We start from the raw sequence: 20,941 nt of genomic DNA on the forward strand, positions 1-20,941 counted from the left end.
ATGGCTGTTTGTGAGATGATGCTGTGTGCGAGCTGGCGGCTGCATTTCACCCACACAATACAATCACTCCACTTTACAATATATTCTGTGAAGCACTTTGAGACGTCTCGATGACGTGGTCATCGAATCAAATGCTAGGATTATTATGAAGCGCTCTGAGACACTACCCTGTGTGCAGGATGCTATATAAATGCAAGTTGTTGATATAGCTACAATAACCGACTGCATATAATTGTTTACAGACAGACACTATGAAGGTTTACTGACTACCCAGGCACACAAAATATATTGTGTCTATTTGTTTTAAAATACATCTCATGTTATTTTATCATTATAGCTACTAATTACCTTGATCTGTCAAGGTATCCAAATTAAAGGAATCATATCAAGCTGATCAATTGAGCTTGCACCAGAAAACAAAATGTGCTCCATTAGACTTTCAACTGCCTCGTGCGGTGTTCCTCAGGGCTCTGTCCTCGGTCCTCTCCTCTTCAACCTGTACATGCTCTTTCTTGCTGACATCATCCGCAGACATGGGGTCAACTTCCACATGTACACGGATGACACCCAACTCTACCTCTCTGCCTCCACCCTTGACTCCAAGATACTGATGTCCTGACAGAATGTCTGCCAAACATCGTCCTGAATGAGAGCTAACTTTCTACAGCTGAATGTCAGCAAGACTGAGACTCTCCTGATTGGCTCCCATCAGTGCCTCCGCACCTCAAGCACTGATAGCATCACCATCCACGGATGCACACTCCAATTACCGAGCCAGTCAGGAACCTAGGCGTCTTGTTCGACCCTCAACTGTCCTTTCTCCCCCACATCAGTGCGATGACTCGCTTTGCCTTCCCCCACCTCTGCAACATTGCCCGACTCCACCACTGCTTAATCCTCAGGCCGCCGAAACTCTCATCCACGCCTTCATTACATCCAAGCTCGACTATGCCAACTCCCTGCCTCTCAGCCTTCCCAACTCTTCCCTACACAAGTTGCAAATTATCCAGAACTCTGCAGCTCATGTTCTCTCCCGCACCAGGCTCTGTGACCCTATCCCTAGCCGGACTCCACTGGCTCCCCATCCCTCAGAGGATCGAATTCAAAGTTCTCATCCTCACCTTCAAGGCCCTCCATGGCCTTGCCCTCTCCTATCTCTCCAACCTGCTAATCCCTTTCAACCTGTCCGCTCCCTCTGCTCAGCAGGCTCTGGCCTACTCCATGTCCCCCACCCTCTGGTATTCCATTCCACATTCCCTTTGCCTCGCTCTCTCCCTTGCCTCCTTCAAGACACGTCTCAAGACCCTCCTCTTCGACATGCCTTCGGCCAACCTCTTACCCTCTTTGCCTTCCATCCTCCCTGATCCCAACACCCCTGCCCTCCCCCGCTCAGCTCCTAATCCCTGACTGTTCAGTGCCTTGGGACGTCCCGATGTGAAAGGCACTTTTCAAATGTAATTTTGTAATGTATTAATTAGCAAAGCTGCAAAGGAGGAATATTAGGAGCAAGTCTTTTTTTTAACACAGAAAGTTTTTAGGAATGGAATACCCTGTTTTGTGGGGCGGTCAAAGCAGAACCAATATTAACTTCAAAGAAGAACTAGATAGATATGTAAAATGATTCATTTGTGTTAAATGGGACTGAATGGATTTCTCTTTCAAAGACACAGTACAGACCTGAATGGCTTTTTTTCTGTGCTGTAACTTACTATGGGTAATTTACTCTTATTTAAGTAAGGTTTGTTCTCATATCTTTTAAAAACTATTTCCACTAGATTAGATTGACTACCTTGTTCTGTTTTTCTGATCTACTCTTAAGTATTATTCACAGTTTATACTTCCTGTACTTTGAGTTCAAGATCCTCATTTTAACATTCATACCCCTCCAGAGCCTCACCCCACCCGACCTCTGTAACCTCCTACAACCTCAGCGATCCGGCTGTTCCTAACCAGTTTATCTCTAGAACCTAGAGATATTCTAGTCTTTTGTCAAACTATAACTTGTCCCTAATTTTAACATTGCTCCTGCATCGCCTTAACTCATTTCCCAGCTGGACAGCGTTAGACACACAAAGCCATGAAGCTTTGAGTTCTGACGAAGGGTCATAGACCCGAAACGTTGACTCACTTTCCTTTCTCCGTAGATGCTGCCTGACCTGTTTCCAGCAACTTCTGTTTTTGTTTCTGTTTTTGTTCCAGCATCTGCAGCATTTTGCAGCAAGAATTATTATTGCTATTATTATCATCTTGTGAGTTCCCCTAGGCTGGAACCGAAAGTATTGTAAGGAAGCTTTTGAAGTTGACGATCCTATCAAAATAGATTTTTTTAAAAAAAGCAAGAATTCTGAGGCCCCAAATCTCTCGTGTTCATAGCGTTAAGATTGTTCATTAAGCTGTTAAGATTATGCGCCACTCCTCATCTGGTTACCTAAAAGTTTCATTGCTTCTCAACAAACAAGATAAAAAATCAACAAACAAACACAGCTGTGACTTAAAAAGACACGGCACAGAAGTCAAATATTAGCTCTCAAGACAGCTGTTAAAATATCTTTGTATATATTGTATAATAATAATAATCCTTGCATTAGATATAGTCTTCGAGACGCCTTAAAACAGTTCACATGATATACTGTAAATAAATCTATATATATATGTGTGTATATTTATTATATATATATATATATATAGCATTCTCGCCTCTGAGTCAGAAGGCTGTGGGTTCAAGCCCCATGTTCAGACTTTGATCTCATTATCTTCTCGGCTGACACCCCAGTGCAGTGGTGGGAAATTGTTGTATCATTGAAGGCACTGTTTTTCAGATGAGAAGTTAAAGTCGAGGACCAGGGTGGACGTTAAAGATCCCATAACACTTCGAAAAGGGAAGGGAGTTTCTCCCAGTGTGGTGGCCAAATAAAATTAATCATTCACTTCATGGTTGTTTGTGCAAACATTATTCTGTCACGTTTGCCTAGAAAAAACACTTTATATGAGGAAAAAACACAGACAATAAATCCTGTGAAGCACTTTGAGATGATAAGGTGCTAAATGAAATGCAATGTAATTATTATTACATCTCTTTTGTTAAGCGCTTTGAGACATCTAGAAGACTTGAAAGGCGCTATATCAAATGCAAGGATTATCATTACTATCTATCTTAATTTCATACATTTTTTTTTGGAAGACCTGAATCTACAGTACTCCCTGAAAATTTCAGAAGCCACAATCCCTATCAATCGCATTCCGAGTTTCTGCACTCCTATGTCCTTACTATGTGATAGTTTTCCTCATATTAAGTATAATTGATTTCTTTTTATTTTTTTGTCGGTCTTTGCTTTCCTTAGTTTCCTTTTCATCTGACGTCAGGTGCAGCGTTTAAAGATAACAGAGGGCAAACACTTTTGCATGCCAATATCCATAAGATCCCACAAGATCACAAGATGGTTTGGGTGAAGAAGGCCCTTTGGCCCATCCAATTTCATCCCTCCAGAACACCCATCTATCCACGCCCATCAGAGCATCAAGCTGTTTCTTAAATTAATTCATTGTCCCGGTCTCTACCACCATTCCTGGCAAGCAGCTAGGAAGAGCACAGTCCGAGACCTGCAAGGAGGTGGAACATCCCATGATTTTATTTATGTCTATTAGCAAAAGATGGGATTGTCTGAGGCCAAGAAAGGCTCATGTTATGCATCAATCTATAGCAATGCTCGAGGCAGTGCTGCTTGAATTTTTACGGAAGATTCCTTCTCCTTGCCCTGGCTTGTTGTGCTGCAAAATGTGCTGGAAAAATAACACAGTCGCTTCAATTGGAATTGCGCAATCATGTTTTGCAAGATTTGGAAGAGGGTTGAGAGTCATTACCTCACTTTCTTTCCAATTTTATTTACAGGACTGGGATCTTCTCACCGCTTCTGCTGGCACTTTCTGGGTAGATAAGGCACTGGGCTGAACTTTCAAGGTGAGTGCTCCGTCCATTTGTTTTACTTGCTTGAGATTTTCAGCCTAGTTGGATAATCTTAAGAGCTGAATGACAACTTGTAGAATCACGGGGATTTCAACAAATTCAGCCTTACCTTGCCTGTACCATGCTGGCTTGGCCCACTGTAGCTATAAACTCTAATTCTGCATCGCTGATCTTTTCTCTTAGAGTTTTGTAGCATCAGTCTTTAAGTGTTTATCAGAGTCCCTTTTAAATGTTACAATTGACTGAGATTCTACTTGTGGTGGCACTACTTGGCCCTCAATAACCCCCATATTGCTTCATGTCCCCAACCCCTCACCCCACCCAATCAGCCGTGGACGAGCTTTCGTCCATGCTGCCCTCGCTTTCTGGAACTTCATCACAGAATCCCTCCACCTCATCCTCTCCTTCCCCACCTTTAAAGCCCCTCCCCCCCCACCCTCCTACTTATGATCTTTTTGTTTCAACCGTGCTTTTTGTTCACGTGGCTCCCCCTCCCTCCTCTGCCAACCATTCCCCCCCACCCCACTCCCACCCCACTTCCTCAGCTCCCACCACCTTCCTTGGTTCCTCCTCAGGCTCTCGGTTGGCACTGTGAAGTGCTTGAGATAGCCTTCTGGCGTGAAAGGCACGAGATAAAATTAAAATTGTCGTTGTTGTTCTATTCTCTTCTTTATTGTTCTCGTAATAGTTCTGTTTCCTCATGGGCACAGCGTGGGCACTATCTGGGTTCCGGTTTCCCAGTCAGGGAGGATTGATAGCTATTAAGATTGAAAGCCTTTCCTGGATCCCAGATTTCAGGAGCATAAACTTCTCCATAAAGGAACTGGGATCATTGTCTTCGCAAAACTCAGAGTATTGTGGAATATGTGATAACGCGCTAAACGGAAGGATTATTATTATTATTTTTATAGCTTCTCACTATACTTGGAGAATGCAGGACAGGAGGATGATAACTTTCATTTCAAAGCTCTGTGTTGATGGTAGGGGAGTGTTGCATTCTTTACATAACGGGTGAAGGGATGTGAGAATGGGAAATAGACCACATCAAAAAGCCATGGATACAGAGTTAATAAGATATTTGAGAGAGAGATCAATACTTGGTAAGTAAGCATCTTGCAGAATAAGGCGAAAAAGTGGAGGAATTGAATTAAAGGCTTACTATAGATTTTATGGTGGAGCAGGCTGACATCCGAATGGTCTACTTCTAAATACAATGTACCTGGTTCTTGGTGAGTTCATATCTGGATTACTGGCTGTAGTTTCAGTCTCAACCTTACATTTATGTATAGGGCATTTCATGTTTGACAACTTGCCATGGTGGGTGAAAGGTGAAGAGAGTGAAGAGGGCATGTGGCCCTTTGGATTGATAAATTCGGTTGTTAGAAAGAGTGGAGCAAAGAGCTACTAGATTAATTCCAGAATTTAGGTGATAAGTACTGTTAGACGTCATTTTACATAAAAGATCTATATAAATGCAAGTGGCCACCATAGGACTTTCTGCTCTTGAAAGGAGAATTGCCTGAGAGGTTTAAATTATGAAGGTAAGTTTTTTGGACTTGTAGAAAATTCTAAAAACCAAAGGTCCCACTTACAGAATAAGGTTAACAAAAGCAAATAGGAAGTGCAGGAAAATATGTTTTCCTATGAAAAGGTAATGAGCAAATTAGGAATTGGCACAGATTGTGGAAGAAGGAACTATAAGGGGTTTGAAAAAGGAACCAGGCAGGTTCCAGGAAATTAAAAGGATTCAGGGTTGTTAGATCTTGAAATAGACTTTTCAAAGGAATCCTTTCAGTTCTTTGAAAATTATTTCAGAATGTCAAAACGTTAGGCAAATTTCCTTAATCCACACGCCACTGTTTACCTCGCAGTAAGTGGGAATCTGGTTGTTAGTCAATTGGCTGTTCGCTTTTCTGGGGGTAATACTCCCTTCAAAATAAATAAATAAAATAACAATAATTTGGTCACTCATTCCATTAGTGGGACACTGTTTGCGGCACATTGCTGTGCACAATTGGCTGCTGCGTTTCGCCCACAAAATATACAGTCAATTCGATTTACAGTATATTCTGTGAAGCACTTTGAGAAGTCTCGAAGACATGATGAGGCGCTATATCAAAATAGAAGGATTATTATTTTATCTCAAAATGTGTTAAGTCGCAATATCAAATGCAAGGATTGTTATTTTCAATACTCATTCTTTGAACTTTAGACTCAACTCAATTCAGAGGATCTGTCTGAACTACATATGGGTCTGATTACAGGAGAATGTATTAAGCTAGTTTTGTTCACACTTTGAACCACCCTCTGAGCGTAACCCCAGGCAATCAGCTGAAAGCCCCCAAGATTTTTGCATATAAAGCAACCGTTAAATTTAATCATTCTTTATTGTTAAACTAAATTAGGCAAATAAGGTGCTCGACTGCATTAATAACAATAATAATAATAACAATAATAATAATATTTGCAATTGATATAGTGCTTTATCACGTCTTCGAGATGCCTCAAAGAGTTTCACAGAATATACTGTAAAGTGAATTGACTGTATATTTTGTGGGCGAAACGTGGCAGACAATTGCGAACAGCAGTATCCCACAACAGTTGTGGATTGAGTGACCAAATTATTTTTATTTTATTTATTTATTTTTTGAAGGGAATCTTTTGAAGAAGCTAATTGACGTTTTCCAGATTCCGAGGGGGATCAACACAGCTGACCGTAACTTTTCGTTCACTATGGGAATGGATTCAAATCTGAACTCAAGAATTAAACAGAATGTTACAGGACAGAACAAGCCATTTGGCCTAACTAGTCTGTGCTGGTGTTTATATTCACATCAATCTGCACCTTTCCCAATCACCATCTCCATACTGCTATGTTCCTTTATCCCTCATGTAAATGGTGGCAACAACAACAACTTGCATTTATATAGCACCTTGCCGGAGAGCATTTAACAGTGGTAAAGCTTGATACCAAGCTGGGGGAAGGGAGGAGGTGAATGTAGGCACAGCGAAAGAGGAAGCTCTTCATATTCAATCTGAAGATGGGCAAGGAGGGGACAAAGTGGAGGGATTGACAGCGCAGAGCAGGTGGGGGGGGAGACACACAAGCCCAAAATTGCTAAGCAAAGGGCAAGCGGAGAAGTAGGATCGGAGAAGGTGGGAGCAATAAGGAAATGTCAGAGAGTGGATAGATTTTTAGGTGAGGGGAGGACCTTAAAATTGATCTGCTGCAAGATGGGGAGACAGTGAATCCTGGTGGAGGGCTTGGGGTGATGGGTGTGTGGAGTTTGGTGTAAAAGTTGTTTGGTGCAAACATCAAAGCATTTGTTGGGTCAAATGGCCTTTTCCTTTTGCTAGAAATTCTTACATGCTGACTCCTTCGTGTCATTGATTTTTTTCACCTGTTTTAGAACCAGTTATATCAAAAAAAACATTATTCTCCAATCATTATATCCACAACCTGCAAAAGTGCTGAAACAGCAATATTTATTATTTGTTGTAAGAAACGAACTACAGTCTAAGGCACTGTTATAAACTGCTCCTAAAAGTCTTGTATAATTTCTTGTCTTGTTACAAAGCTCTTGATTGACCCCTTTATACCTTTACAGATGGAGTCCGGAGGGGGAAATCCCACCGATGACATAGATGCCATGTTCAGTGATCTCTTAGGGGAGATGGACTTGCTGACACAGGTTAGTTATATTTTGAAACAATTTCTACCTAAATCGGGTGTGGAAAATTCATTAGAACTTGTGTAAGAACGGTGTAAGAAATCCAAAACAGATTGGAAAGGCAGAGAGACTGTAATAACTGGGGGAGAGAAAGAAAAGGTTTTAGATCAAATGTTTTAGTGGTTGTTTGAAGATGGATTCACACAATCCGCACTGATTGGTTTGCTTAAAGGGTCAGAACCTCTATCAAAATATGGCTGGTGATTTTTGATTTGGGGATGGATCTTTTCGACCACCGCAACAACAAATTGGATTTGTCGAGCACAATAACATCACCCGAGGCTATGTTTTTTGGCTTGTCAGTAAATTTACAGAAATTGTTGGCGAGCAGTGCCTATAAAAAGTATTGTAAGCGTACAGATGTACTGACAAGTGGAAAATTCTCCCACTTTCTATTTTTTGCAATACATACATACAGACTGGGAAGGTCACATGTTTAATATCTGATCTCAGCCACAGCAGCAAAAGGGACACTAGAAGTGGTCTTACCCCATACTGGCCTGTCCGCTCCCTCCTTTCAGGGGACTCTGGTCTGCTCCAAGTTCCCCACCCTGCCCACCCCACCATCAGCGGGTGGGCCTTCAGCATATCTGCCCTCCACCCTTTGGAACTCCATCCCACAGATCCATAGGGTTCACCTCGCTCCCTCCCATTCTTTCTTCAAGACCCATCTCAAGACCTTCCTCTTTGACCGCGCCTTCAGTCACCCTCCTACCCCTACTATCCTTGCCCTCCACCCCTCCTGATCCCAAACCCCTGCTCGGGTGCACATCCTTGACTGTCCAGCGCTTTGGGACATCGTCTCGACATGAAAGACGCTATGCATACGTAATTTGTTTTTGTTATAGTGCTCCGTGTAAAGGAGAAGAAAACTCAGCCAGGTTTCCTGCTCCTAATCAATATCCAGCAATCACTGCTGGAGGCAGTATGTGTCAACCCTGGTTGAGGATAGGATCAAACACATGCCCCTCAGAGTTGAATAGGCTACTAGACTCACTCCCAAGCCTCACAATTTACTCAATGCTTGGGTACAGTACTGCAGGACACCCAGTGCTTGGCTGTTTTTTTGCCCACCAACCTCCCCACCCGACCCCCAACCATCACACAAAAGGTCACTTCTAATTGTCCCTCTTGCTACCCGATCTGTCAGCCTGGCTCATTTGATGGTACTATCACCTCTGAGCCAGAAGGTCGTGAGCTCAAGCCCCATATCGTAACTTTGAACTCACAGTCTTGGTTAACACTACAGTGCAGTGCTGGAGCGAGCTCTGCATTGTTGAGCATAAGGTCTTTCAGATGAGATATTAAACTGAGGACCATTCCGCCTCTTCAGGTAGATGTTAAACATGCCATGGCTCTACTCGAAAAGAGAAGGCAATTTCTCCCAGTGATTTGGGCCACCAATCTCGCAAATAAAATTGGTCACTCAACTTCATGGCTGTTTGTGGAATGTTGCTGTGTGAAAATTGGCTGCTACATTTGTCTACAAAACACACAGTAACTATACGTTATAGTATATCCTGTGAAGCACTTTGAGATGTCTTCCCGAAGTGAAAGGTCCTTTATCAAATGTAAGGATGATCTTATTTATCCTGAGTGAGACCAGTTATTTATTAAACCTGTGACCTTCCCAGTCTGTGTGGTTCAGCTACTCACTACATAATCTCACCGAACCATCAGAACAAACAAAGAACAAAAGAGCCAAGTGCCTTCTGAACATTGTTAAAAAGTTATTAAAGTTACAGCTAACGCAAAGCTAGGAAAGTTTACTAACAATTTTCAGCACTGCATAATTTTGTTAGTGGTTCAAAAGGGAATTGAGTGAAGCTTCACAGGGAATTGAGTAGCAGTGAGTGTTTGCATAGTTATGTTGTTGTATGTACAAATTGTACAAATGTATTCCACAGCTAAATGTTTCATACAAGTTCTTGCAGGTACTAGTCCTGTCCGCTGTTTGTTATTCTACATTTTGAGTTTGATGTGCGGTTGAGTTACCTGGAGTGGTTTTTGAAGTGGGATTTTTTTTCAGGCTGTTATGAAAACACACAGATACGTTTAGATTCCCCATATTCTTTTGTGGTTCATAATCTTCGATGCCCATATTTTTTCTGAATATTATTTCAGGGGGAAAACAATTAAATTGTGAGCCTCTGTGGTTCTTTGCTTTGTCAGTTGGCTACTCCTGAGTGTGTCACTCTCAGTTAGCGAGAAAAAAGGGAAAATACATGAAAGAGTATATGTTGCAAAGTTAGTGGAGCGAACCTAGTAAACAGATAGTGCTTATAGAGGACCAGCGATGGCATGATGGGCAGAATGACATTCTGTGCTGAAAAACTTGGGCATTCTGTACTTAGTTTCAGCCTATCCATCAATTATGGAGTGGCTCTCAATGAGGTGGCGATCCAATCCAGCACCCAAGCCATTGATATTGTCATCTTTTCCGAGAACAAGGGATGTAAAGCCTGCCAGGCGATGTTCTCCAAGCCATGCGGCTTTTGCTGGTTAAACTCCTGCTGTACCCCAGTGCACACGCTCGGGTCCCCCAGCCTTGGCTCTTGCCCACTTGCGCCTAATACTCTCTGAAGTTAGGTAAGCAGGGTGCAACCCAGGAGAGAGAGAGAGAGGAGAGAGAGAGAGTGCATTCTATTCCCAGGGAAATTTCCATGTAAATGGCATACATATGTGAAACTCTGTTTGGTTTGGATACTCTTAAGCATGGTGATGAGTTTCTGCATGTGTCAGACACTTGGCGAAACAAAAAAAATAATGGCAACATGAGGCATCCAGGAGGGGGAAAATACCTTATGCAACTAGACTGTTTAAAAATATAAACATTGTGTTCTCCAAATCTTTTTACAGAGTCTAGGGGTAGAGACTCTTCCATCTCCAACTCCTTCGAGTTCCAGTCAGAACACGGATTTCCAATTCTCGTTTGGCTTTTCAGACGTGAAAGGTAAGAAAACCTGACAGGAGCGCTGGATGTACTTATTAGAAAATGTTTGCACAGGGAAGGAAGCAGCATTGACATTTATATGAAACAGAAGCTTGCAGCAAGCAAAATACAAGGTCTCTTTCCCTCACTGGTTTGAATTTCCCGAATCATTTTCTGATGATCTTGCGTTGCAATGAAAACGTATTCAAAGTTTAGTGTGTGCACCCCAAGAACACACCTGCTGGGGTGAAGTAGCGGCAACATTGGTTTACCTGAAATATTCTGAAATGTAAACTCCTCGGATTGCACTTTTAGCAATATGATAATTACCACCAGTGACAATGATCACTTCCATACCTTACTTTTCAACAACAACAACTTGCATTTATATAGTGCCTTCACCTGGGGTAGCACTTGAGAGTGAAGGAGTCTGACACCGAGCCAACAGGAGAGGCAGGTAAGCAATTCAGTTAGGTAGGAAACTACAATAGAATTAAATGGTTTCAAAACGAGTGAGAGGATCTTGAACTCGATCCGTTCGGTTCAGTAGAGCCTGGCAAGGACTGGTGTGATGGGCGTATGGAGTTTTGTGCCGGTGAATATCCAGGTGACAGAGTTTTGAATTTGTTGAGTTTTGTGTACGGTGGAGCTGGGGAGACCAGCGAGGAGTGTATTGGAATAATCCAGCCGGTAAGTGACGAAGGCGTGGATGAAAGTTTCTGCTGCTTGGTTGTGAGGTATGGACACAGGCGGGTAATGTGTCACCATAATAATAAAAATCATCATCATCCTACATTTGATATATTTCGGGGATGCCTCAAAGCACTTCACAGTATATACTGTCATTGTGTGTTCTGTGGGCAAAAACAAAGGCCAATTTGAGCACAGCAATGTCCCACAAACAGCCATGAAGTGAATGACCAATTTTATTTGGAGGATTGTTGGGAGTACTCTGGGAGAAGCTCTCTTCTCTTCTTTCAAATAATGCCTTGGGGCCTTTAACACCCACTTGAACAGACAGACAAGACCTCAGTTTAACATCTAACCCGAAGGATGCCACTCTTCCCTCCCCCACTACCGTATTGCATTTGAGTGTCAGTGTCAGTCTAGATCAGTACCAGCCAAATTGTTTGGATCTGGAATGCATTGCCTGAAAGGGTGGTGGAAGACGATTTAATACCAGCTATTACGAGAGAAGTAGATAATTATTTGGTGCGGACAAGCAGTGTTATGGAGAGAGAGCAGGGGATTGATTTGGATAGCTCTTTCCAAAGGGCCAGCACAGACATGATGGGCCGAATGGCCTCCTTTTGTGCCGTATAATTCTATGATTCTAAATTACTGCTCGCGGGCCAGAAGTAGCCCACAGGGCCGATAAAAGCACCCCCGCCCCAATCCCCTCCCCCCCCTGCACCCGCCCCTGTCCACCACCACCACACTAGCCTTCACATTAATCCAGGCAAGTCTATGTTCGATCGGTAGTTTGTTTCCAGGTTTTTCTTGATTGAATATTTCTTGATTTATGGTATAACTCAAAAAATATTCAATCAAGAAAATGTATTTTGTTGGCTGACTATAAAGATTGCCCACAGCTGGCCGAGACAAGATAAGTTCCAAGTCCTGATGTGAGGCTTGAACCTACAACCTTCTAACTCAGGAGCAACAGTGCTACCGACTGAGCCAGACGAATCCTGCCATGTTGCCCTAACTATCCTGCCTTCACGTGAAACATCAAATCAAGGTCCACTCTTCTCATTTTGCTTATTTGGGTTTCCACCTGCCCTCATTCTTACATCTTTCTCCTCTTTCTCTCTGCTAGAGTCTCTCAATTCATTGGAAGACACGGACTTTGATGCCTTAATGGCAGATTTAATGGCGGACATTGACCAGACTGAGGAAATCTGTAACGCAAAAGCAACAAGCGCTGCATCGCAAACCCTTGCAGCTCCAGAGCCTCAGAGGACCTCTGATATGTCATGCTTCCCTGCACAACCAGTGCATAACCAGAGACCTCCTGAAATCCTAAAGAAGTGTGCAAACCCTCCCGCTTTAGCCTGTCTGGAATTCCCACCACCACCTACTGAACCTCCGGAACCACTGACAGAGGTAAGGGTTCATTTTCCACAAGTTATCAAGCTTAACATTCTGCAGACACTCACTGCCTCAGCTCATGTAGAGAATGGTTGCTGGTGGAACCCGTGGAACCAAGCGTAACTTAGTACCTTTGAACGAGCAGGGGCAAGGAGAAAAGGAGAGAAAACAGGAGGGAAGAAAAAACAGGAAAGTATCAAGTGCCAGCGGGTAGAAACTTGCCATATTAAGCATTCATTAAGTGTGGACATTTTTGCTGACTTTTATCTTAAATTGGTGGCTGCCCGCTAATTTCCTGTAATAGTGCCCTGGATGCGCGTGTAGTATATTTCCTACAAGAAGATGTTTATTTGAACAACAATTGAAACTTCTGGAAGCGGACAATTCTACATGTCGTCTATGGGCTCCCAAAGGAAGTTGGCAATGGTTATCGATGCCCTGTCGAAGCAAGTCACCTTAAACAACTTTAAAAGCCTTGAGAAACCGAACGACAGAAGAAAATTAACAGATCACTTGTGTTGCTGCTACAAATCTGTTATTTTTAAACTTTCAACAAAGCAGAAGCCTCGCTTTGTCATTAAAAAAAGGCCTAATTTGGTTACCCCTAACTGTAAAGTTTGGTTGATAACTATTACTGAACTTGCTAATGTAGCTGCTGAAATAGAAAAACCTACTATTTCTAACTTTGTGTCTATGAGAACCTATCAAGTTGTCCAATGTCTCAAAGCACTTCATAGGATGTACTGTAAAGTGGATTGACTGTGTGTTCGCCTACAAAATACATATTCAATCCACTTTATACTGTATCCTGTGAAGCCCTTTGAGCTGGCTAGATACGACATGATAAGGCGCTTATCATGGATAAAATCCAAGGATTATTATTATTTATTGTTCTACCTTTACCTGTGTTTTTGGTATTCAAAAAGGGGAAATGTAAATATGAAAATTGAAATGTGGCCTTCTGGCTCAGTTGGTAGCACTATCTACATCCTATCTGCCTGTTCAGGAGGATGTTAATGATTCCTTGGCATTATTTGAAAAAAGAAGGGGGATTCTCTTGATATCCTAGCCAAAAATTCCCCAAATAAAATTGGGCACTAAACAACAACAAGATTCCAGTTATAGAGCGCCTTTCACGTCGGGAGGACGTCCCAAGGCGCTGGACAGTTGGGTCACTCACTTCATGGCTGTTTGTGGGACATAGCTGTGAGCAAATTGGCTACTGCTTTCACTTACAAATGCAGTTACTGCACTTTACAGTATCTCCTGTGAAATATTTTGAGACATTCTCCTTAACACGAATGACCTTATTCCAAACGCAGGAATTATTATTACATGTGATGTTTTCATTAACGTAGATGGTGCTAATTAACTTATGCGTTGGAAAGGTAACCTGTTGATGATTAACATATCGATGGTTCCTAGTGGAGGTAAAAATAGATATCTCCCTCTGACACCTTTTTCAATGGCTGTGCCCAGAAGCTGACTACAGTGAACTTATTATACATTGTGGCACGAGACTGGCAGTAAGCAGAATTACAGCATAACGTTGATTTAACCTTGTCTTCAACCACGCCTTTGGTCACCCTCCTACCCCTACCTTCCCTGCCCGCCACCCCTCCTGATCCCAACCCCCAGCTCGGGTCCAAATCCCTGTCTGTCCAACGTTTTGGGACATCCTCTCGACATGAAAGGTGCTATACAAGTGTAATTTATTGTTGTCATGCTTATCCCACGGTCTCCATCTTGTCTCCATGAACGGCTTCTCCTCCAGCCCCCCGCATAGGCCAAGTAAGGTGGTAAAAGCAGAGTTCATTGTGGGTGTCAAGAGGTAAGTAGACAGATCTATGGAAGATAGAGGATTGAAAGGGGTTGGGGGATAAGGCAGAGAAGTAAGATTGAATATCCACCTTGTTCTGAGGGACGGTGCAGACCCAATGGGTCAGTAAATATTTCCTTTGGGGGATGAAGAGATAGTGACTGTGCTGAATTGTGTGTGTCTGTGTGGTGGTGGTGGTGGAAATTGAGTTGTTAACATTGACAGAGATTAAAATTGTTCAGTTTCCTGGCACTGATGGAGGCCACTGAGCTCCAGGAAACTGGACTGCCGCAGGCAGTCAAAGTTGCAGCACCTTGATGACTGGTTGACAATTGTATCTATGTCAACGTTAACTTAACTCCCACCCATTCCAAACCACCATCACCACCCACACGCACTATCCAATCACTTTCTCCTCCTCCCCCAAAATAAACTTTTAAAACTAAATCAATAGGGAGACTATTAAATGGCACATTTACAAAAGTAATGGTAATTCTCTGTAGTTGTGTTTTTGTCAAATAAGAGAGTCCAGATGGTGACAATCACTTTTGAGCTGTTGTTTGGTCTCCAAAGTGAAGCTTTGCTGGAGAATTGTTTTTCTCAGACAATTTTCAAAGATGTGACTCTCAATATCTTTTCACCCACAAATATATGGTCAATTCACTTTACAGCATATTCTCTGAATCACTTTGTGACGTCTAGAAGACATGGAAAGTGCTATATCAAATGCAAGGATTGTTATTATTATTATTATCATCTGACCAGTGGTTGGATTGGAGGTTGAGGGACATTGCCAGTCACAGGGTAGAAGCATATTTTATATTTAGAATTGCACATTGACCTCCTCGTTCACCTACGAAGAACACAATAAAATCCTGTGAAGTACTTTGAGGCATCTCAATGACATGATAAGGCACTGTAGAAAATGCAAGAATTATTGTTTTAGTGGAGTCCTGTAGCTCAGTGGTTAGAGCACTCGCTTTGCAAGCGAGAGACCTGAGTTCAATTCCAGGCAGAGGGCGAAACCTTGGGCAAGTTTCCTTACTCCACACAGAGCCTAATAATAATCCCTCCAAAACCAAAAACAATAATAAATTGGTCATTTTCAATCTACGACTGTTTGTGGGACATTGCTGTGCGCAATTGGCTGCCACGTTCGCCCACAAATATACAGTCAATTCACTTTACAGTGTGTTCTGTGAAGCGCTTTGGGACGTCCTCCCGACGTGAAAAGCGCTATATCAAATGCAAGGATTATTATTATTATAGAGTGAGTTGACTGTACATTTTGTTGGTGAAACGTAGCAGTCAATAGGGCACAGTGAGAGGACCCAGGTTCGATTCTGGGCGGAGCGAAACCTTAGGCAAGTTTTCTTACTCCACACGCCTCTGTTTACTTAGCAGTAAGTAGGAACCCGATTGCTAGTTGGATCGCTAACCGGGGTAATAATTTCTTCAAAACAAATAATAATAATAATTTAGCCACTCAATCCATGACTGTTTGTGGGACGCTGCTGTGCGCAATTGGCTGCTGCGTTTCACCCACAAAATATATAGTCAATACACTTTACAGTATATATCTATGAGGCACTTTGAAATGTCTCAACAACGTGATAAGGGCCGATATCAAATGCAAAGATTATGATTATTATTGTGTGTTCAGTTGGGAAATACTTGAAGGGATATCAATCCCATTTAAAAATCATTCTGACCACTATTTATTGATTGATTAGGAACATAAGAACAGGAAGAGACTATTCCTCTTCATTGAGTAACTCAACCATGGAGTCCTATAGCACAGTGGTTAGGGGATTTGCCTCGCAAGCGAGAGACCTGGGTTTGATTCCTGGCAGGGCGAATCTTTGGGCAAGTTTCCTTACTCTACACGCTTGATAATAATCCCTCAAGAAAAAAATAAGAATTTGATCACACAATCCATGACTGTTTGTGGGACATTGCTGTGCGCAATTGGCTGCCAAGTTTCGCCCACAAAATATACAGTCAATTCACTTTACAGTATATTCTGTGAAGCGCTTTGAGACGTCTCGAAGACATGAAAAGTGCTATATCAAATGCCAGGATTATTATTATTTTATTAGATTCTTTGAATCCCTATTTAAAAGATCTTCCTCTTTAAATAGTTAAGACTTCAACTTGAATAACTAATGCAAAATGCTTTCCAATTGAAGTGCAAAATAAACAAAGTGGAAGTGAACGTATAATTCTCATAGCATATAATGGCGTACAGTTTCGCTCTACGAACTGAGACATCCTTTGTATGTGGTGCTTATGTGGTGCAATGCTAAATAATGGTAAATTTAGATAAATAAGTAGACCTTTGACCACATATCACATTAACACACTGATGATGCATTCGTTGTTGTATTCTATCAGGTAAGATTTGGTGTCCCACATGGTGATTGTCCAATCCTTCTATCATGTAAATGTTCAGAAGGCAACTGTAAAAAAAAAGGTTGAAATCAAATCTAATAACAAGGAAATGTAGAACTGCAGGGCACATTGCCATGTTATGCTTTGGTTGTTTGACTGACGGATGGTGAGTGTGAGGACAATGTGAGGCTGTGGAGTACGACGGGGTTAAAGCCCTGAGCTAGATTTTTGGTAGTCAGTGATAATAATTATAATAATAATAATAATCCTTGCATTTGATATTGCGCCTTATCACGTCTTCGAGACATCTCAAAGCGCTTCACAGGATATGCTGTAAAGAGTGACTGTATATTTTGTGGGCAAAACACGACAGCCAATTGCGCACAGCAGTGTCCCAAATACAGTCGCGGACCGAGCGACCACATTACTATTATTATTTATTTTTTTGAAGGGATTACTGGGGGCGAGTGGGGCCGGAGTTTGTGTGTGTGTTTTTTTGTTGTGTCTTATTAAGAATTTCCTGAAGACCTGAAATGCGATCTTGTGTTGTGTGTTGTTCTGTGCATGTGAGAGAGGGAGGGGGGTGGGGGGGATAGGTTCAGACTCGTGGATTTGACGCTAACTTGCGAACATGTTCTCTGGGCAGCTCTCCTCATCTCCAACTGTGTCAGTGTCTTCTGGATCCTTCTTGTGTCATCTGTATCCACGAGCACAATTGGGCTCGTGAACTTAGGATCTAATATCAAAGAAGATGGCAAGATCACAAGATTAGTATGGAAGAAGTAAGCCCTTCAGCCCATCTGATCTCATCCTCCCAGAATACCCAACCTACCATCCTCCCATCAAGCTACTTTATAAACAAATCCAGTGCCCTGGCCTCAGCCTTCTTTCCTGACAACCCATTGCAATGATTAAATACCTTCTGAGTAAAGAAACACTTCCTGGTGTCTGTCCTGAGATTGTCCTTTGCTTCTCTAAACTCATGACCTTTACTGCCTTGGTGCATCCTACACAATTGATTTTATTTTTCAATCCCATGTTATACACTTCTATGAGGTCCCCTCTGAGACATCTTCACTGAAGAGCTTGCTTAATCGTTGCTTATAGCTCATTCTTAAGGTATCGTTTTGCCCACAAAATGCACAGGCAATTCACTTTACAGTATATTCTGTGAAGTGCTTTGGGATGTCTCGAAGACGTGATAAGGCTCTTTATCAAATGTAAGGATTATTATTATTATCGTTATCAAAAAATTTTTTTGGAGTGTAGCAAGATTTAAACCAGGAAAGGAAGAGCTTTGCCCCTTCTTGGCAAATCAATGCCAAAAATTCAATATTCCACAAACAAATAACCTGGAGACCATGCTGTGTCATGGAGTCACTCCGCCTCGCCCCCCCCCCCTTAGCCTCCTTCGAGTCCCGCCTCAAGACCCTTCTCTTCGACCATGCCATTGGTCACCCCCCTTTTCCTCCCCTCCCTTCTCCCTCCCTGACCCCAGCTTGGTTCTGAAATGCTGTACACTGTCCAGTGGGACGTCCTCCTGACGTGAAAGGCGCTACACAAATGTAATCTTGTTGTTGTCCTGTAGCTTAATGGTTAGAACACTCGCCTCGCAAGCGAGAGGACCTGGGTTCGATTCCCATGTGGGGCGAAACATTGGGCAAATTTCCTTACTCTACTCACACGCCTGTTTACCTAGCAGTTTGTAGGAACCCAGTTGTTAGTGAATTAGAAGTTCACTTTTCCGGGGGTATTAATCCCTTCAAAAAAATGTTTACAAAAATAATTATTTGGTCACTCAATCCACAACTGTTTGTGGGACGCCGCTGTGTGCAACTGGCTGCTGCGTTTCACCCACAAAAATACAGTCAATTGACTTTACAGTATTTTCGGTGAAGCGCTTTCAAGTCTCAAAGACATAAGATAAGGTTCTTTAACAAAAGCAAAGATTATTACAGTTTACAAAACAATCAAAGTTAAAACAAATTAGCGGGTACTGGGATCTGAAAAGAAAGAGACCAGTTATTTGGAAGAATGTGCTGTCACTCAGTGGAAAATAGTTTGAATGAACAGCTTGCTACGAGAGCAAGTGCAGACTCAATGGGCTGAATGGCTTTATTCTATGCTGTAAATTTCTATGATTCAGTGTTAGTTAAGGAACAGTACACTTTTACCCCTATATGTCCGAATGAAAAATACCGCCATAATTATCATTGAAAGCTTAACAAGTGGCCGTTGCATGTAGTCTGAATTTAACAGTCAAGTGATTGACTGCCCTGGATTATATTCAAATGGAATGTGTCCCAGCCACAGTCAGGCCCAAGTATCCTTTGATCACACGAAGCACTGACAGAACGATTGACGGGCAACTGCTGGGCCTTGGGCCTATCTTTCATCTGTCTCGGAGGAGGGCTGGAGAGGAAGGAATCCCTGCCTCTGTGTATCAAGCTGCAATTCCTCAATGAACTTTGCACAAAAAAAGGCAGATCCCAAGTAAATACAGATGTCAAGATTGAAAATCTGTACAACAACTCATTTTAAATTGGAAAGTTAATCCTATCTATAATGGTGATAGAGGAGAAAGCTTTCTGGGACTGCGGGGACGTGACATTTTGCAGATTCTTTTAAGAACATAAGAATTAGGAGCTGGAGTAGGCCATTCGGCCCCTCGAGCCTACCCCGCCATTCGATAAGATCATGGTTAATCTTCAGACCTAACTCTAATTACCTATCCCCATATCCCCTAACCCCTCTATTTTTTAAAAATCTATCAGTCTCAGCCTTGAAGATGTTCAAGGACTGAGCACCTACAGCCTTCTGGGGTAGTGAATTCCATAAATTCACTGCACTCTGCGTGAAGAAATGTTTCCTCAACTCTGTTCTAAAAGGCTGACCCTTAATTTTAAGACTGTGACCCCTGGTTATAGATTCTCCTACCAGGGGAAACAGACCCTCAGTGTCTACTTTATCCAGCCCTTTAAGAATCTTATATGTTTCAATAGGATCTCCCCTAATTCTTCTGTTTTGTTTTGTTCATCCTCTCTCTTTCGTTGGGTAATAAAATGTTCCAGCACTGAGAGTGATTTAAAACACTGACCGAGAGGATGGATGGGTTAGCTTGGATTTTCAAGGTCTGTGGAGGAGTGAGCTCCCTGAGTTGAAAGACTTTCTTGAAGTGACGGTGATTGTTCTGTACCATCACAGAGTGCCATCACTGTGTGCCAGCCTTCTGTATTATCACACTCTTTGCCAGTTCTCTGGACTGTGTGCCATTATGGAATGGCATCAACACCATTTAGTGCCACCAATAGCTTCCAATTAATCCTGACTCGCCTACATGGCAGACTCGTATCTCGACCCATCATCCGTTGGATAGAGGGGGGTGTTGAACAGAGGTCTGAAGTTGTCGAATTGAGCAGCTAGCTACAAAACAGAATCCATAGCAACAGGCAGCCCTGATAAGATCCAGCAATAGATGATACCTGCCTTAGCATCCGAGGCCTGATCAGGTGGACGTTAAAGATCCCATGGCAGAATCTCAAAAGAGAAGGAAGTTTCTCTCAGTGTCCTGGTCATCAAGCCTCCAGATAAAATCGTTCACTCACTTCATGGCTCTTTGTGAAACAATGCTGTGTGCAAATTGGCTGTCGCGTCTGTCTACAAATACACAGTCACTACGTTTTACAAACAAATTTTGAAGTGCTTTGAGACATTCCTAATGCTACATCAAATCAAGGAATATTATTATTATTATACCTGAAAATAAATAATATTGCTACAGTATAGAACTATCTTTTTGATTACACTTTCAGTCATCTTTCCGTCCCCCTTCTCAGCTGTCCCCGATCCCCTCCAGCTTGGATGTCTGCTGAGTTGTGTTGAAAGACTTTCCCGATGCAGAAAGCGCTACACAAATGTGAATTGATGTTATAGAGGAAAATAATTTCCTTTCATTAAACAAAACAATTGCTCTGTGCTCTTTTGTATTCCTATGGTATGGTGGTTGAAGCCAG

General features: G+C 42.3%; 1 protein-coding gene across 3 annotated transcripts in view; it reads left to right on the plus strand.

The window, feature by feature from the left end:
- The window catches only part of LOC103183600 (amyloid beta (A4) precursor protein-binding, family B, member 1 interacting protein), an 88,868-nt gene that overhangs the window by 35,121 nt on the left and 32,806 nt on the right, over positions 1-20,941 (plus strand). For all 3 annotated transcript variants that reach the window (XM_007901173.2, XM_007901172.2, XM_007901174.2), the window contains exons 2-5: positions 3,890-3,958; positions 7,573-7,656; positions 10,555-10,648; positions 12,447-12,733. In XM_007901173.2, the coding sequence (XP_007899364.1) occupies positions 7,573-7,656; positions 10,555-10,648; positions 12,447-12,733 (465 nt within the window). In that variant the 5' untranslated portion in view covers positions 3,890-3,958. The remainder of the gene's footprint in view (positions 1-3,889; positions 3,959-7,572; positions 7,657-10,554; positions 10,649-12,446; positions 12,734-20,941) is intronic.

This window comes from Callorhinchus milii, unplaced genomic scaffold, assembly GCF_018977255.1.
Source record: "Callorhinchus milii isolate IMCB2004 unplaced genomic scaffold, IMCB_Cmil_1.0 Scaffold2, whole genome shotgun sequence".
Taxonomy (NCBI): Eukaryota; Metazoa; Chordata; class Chondrichthyes; order Chimaeriformes; family Callorhinchidae; genus Callorhinchus; species Callorhinchus milii.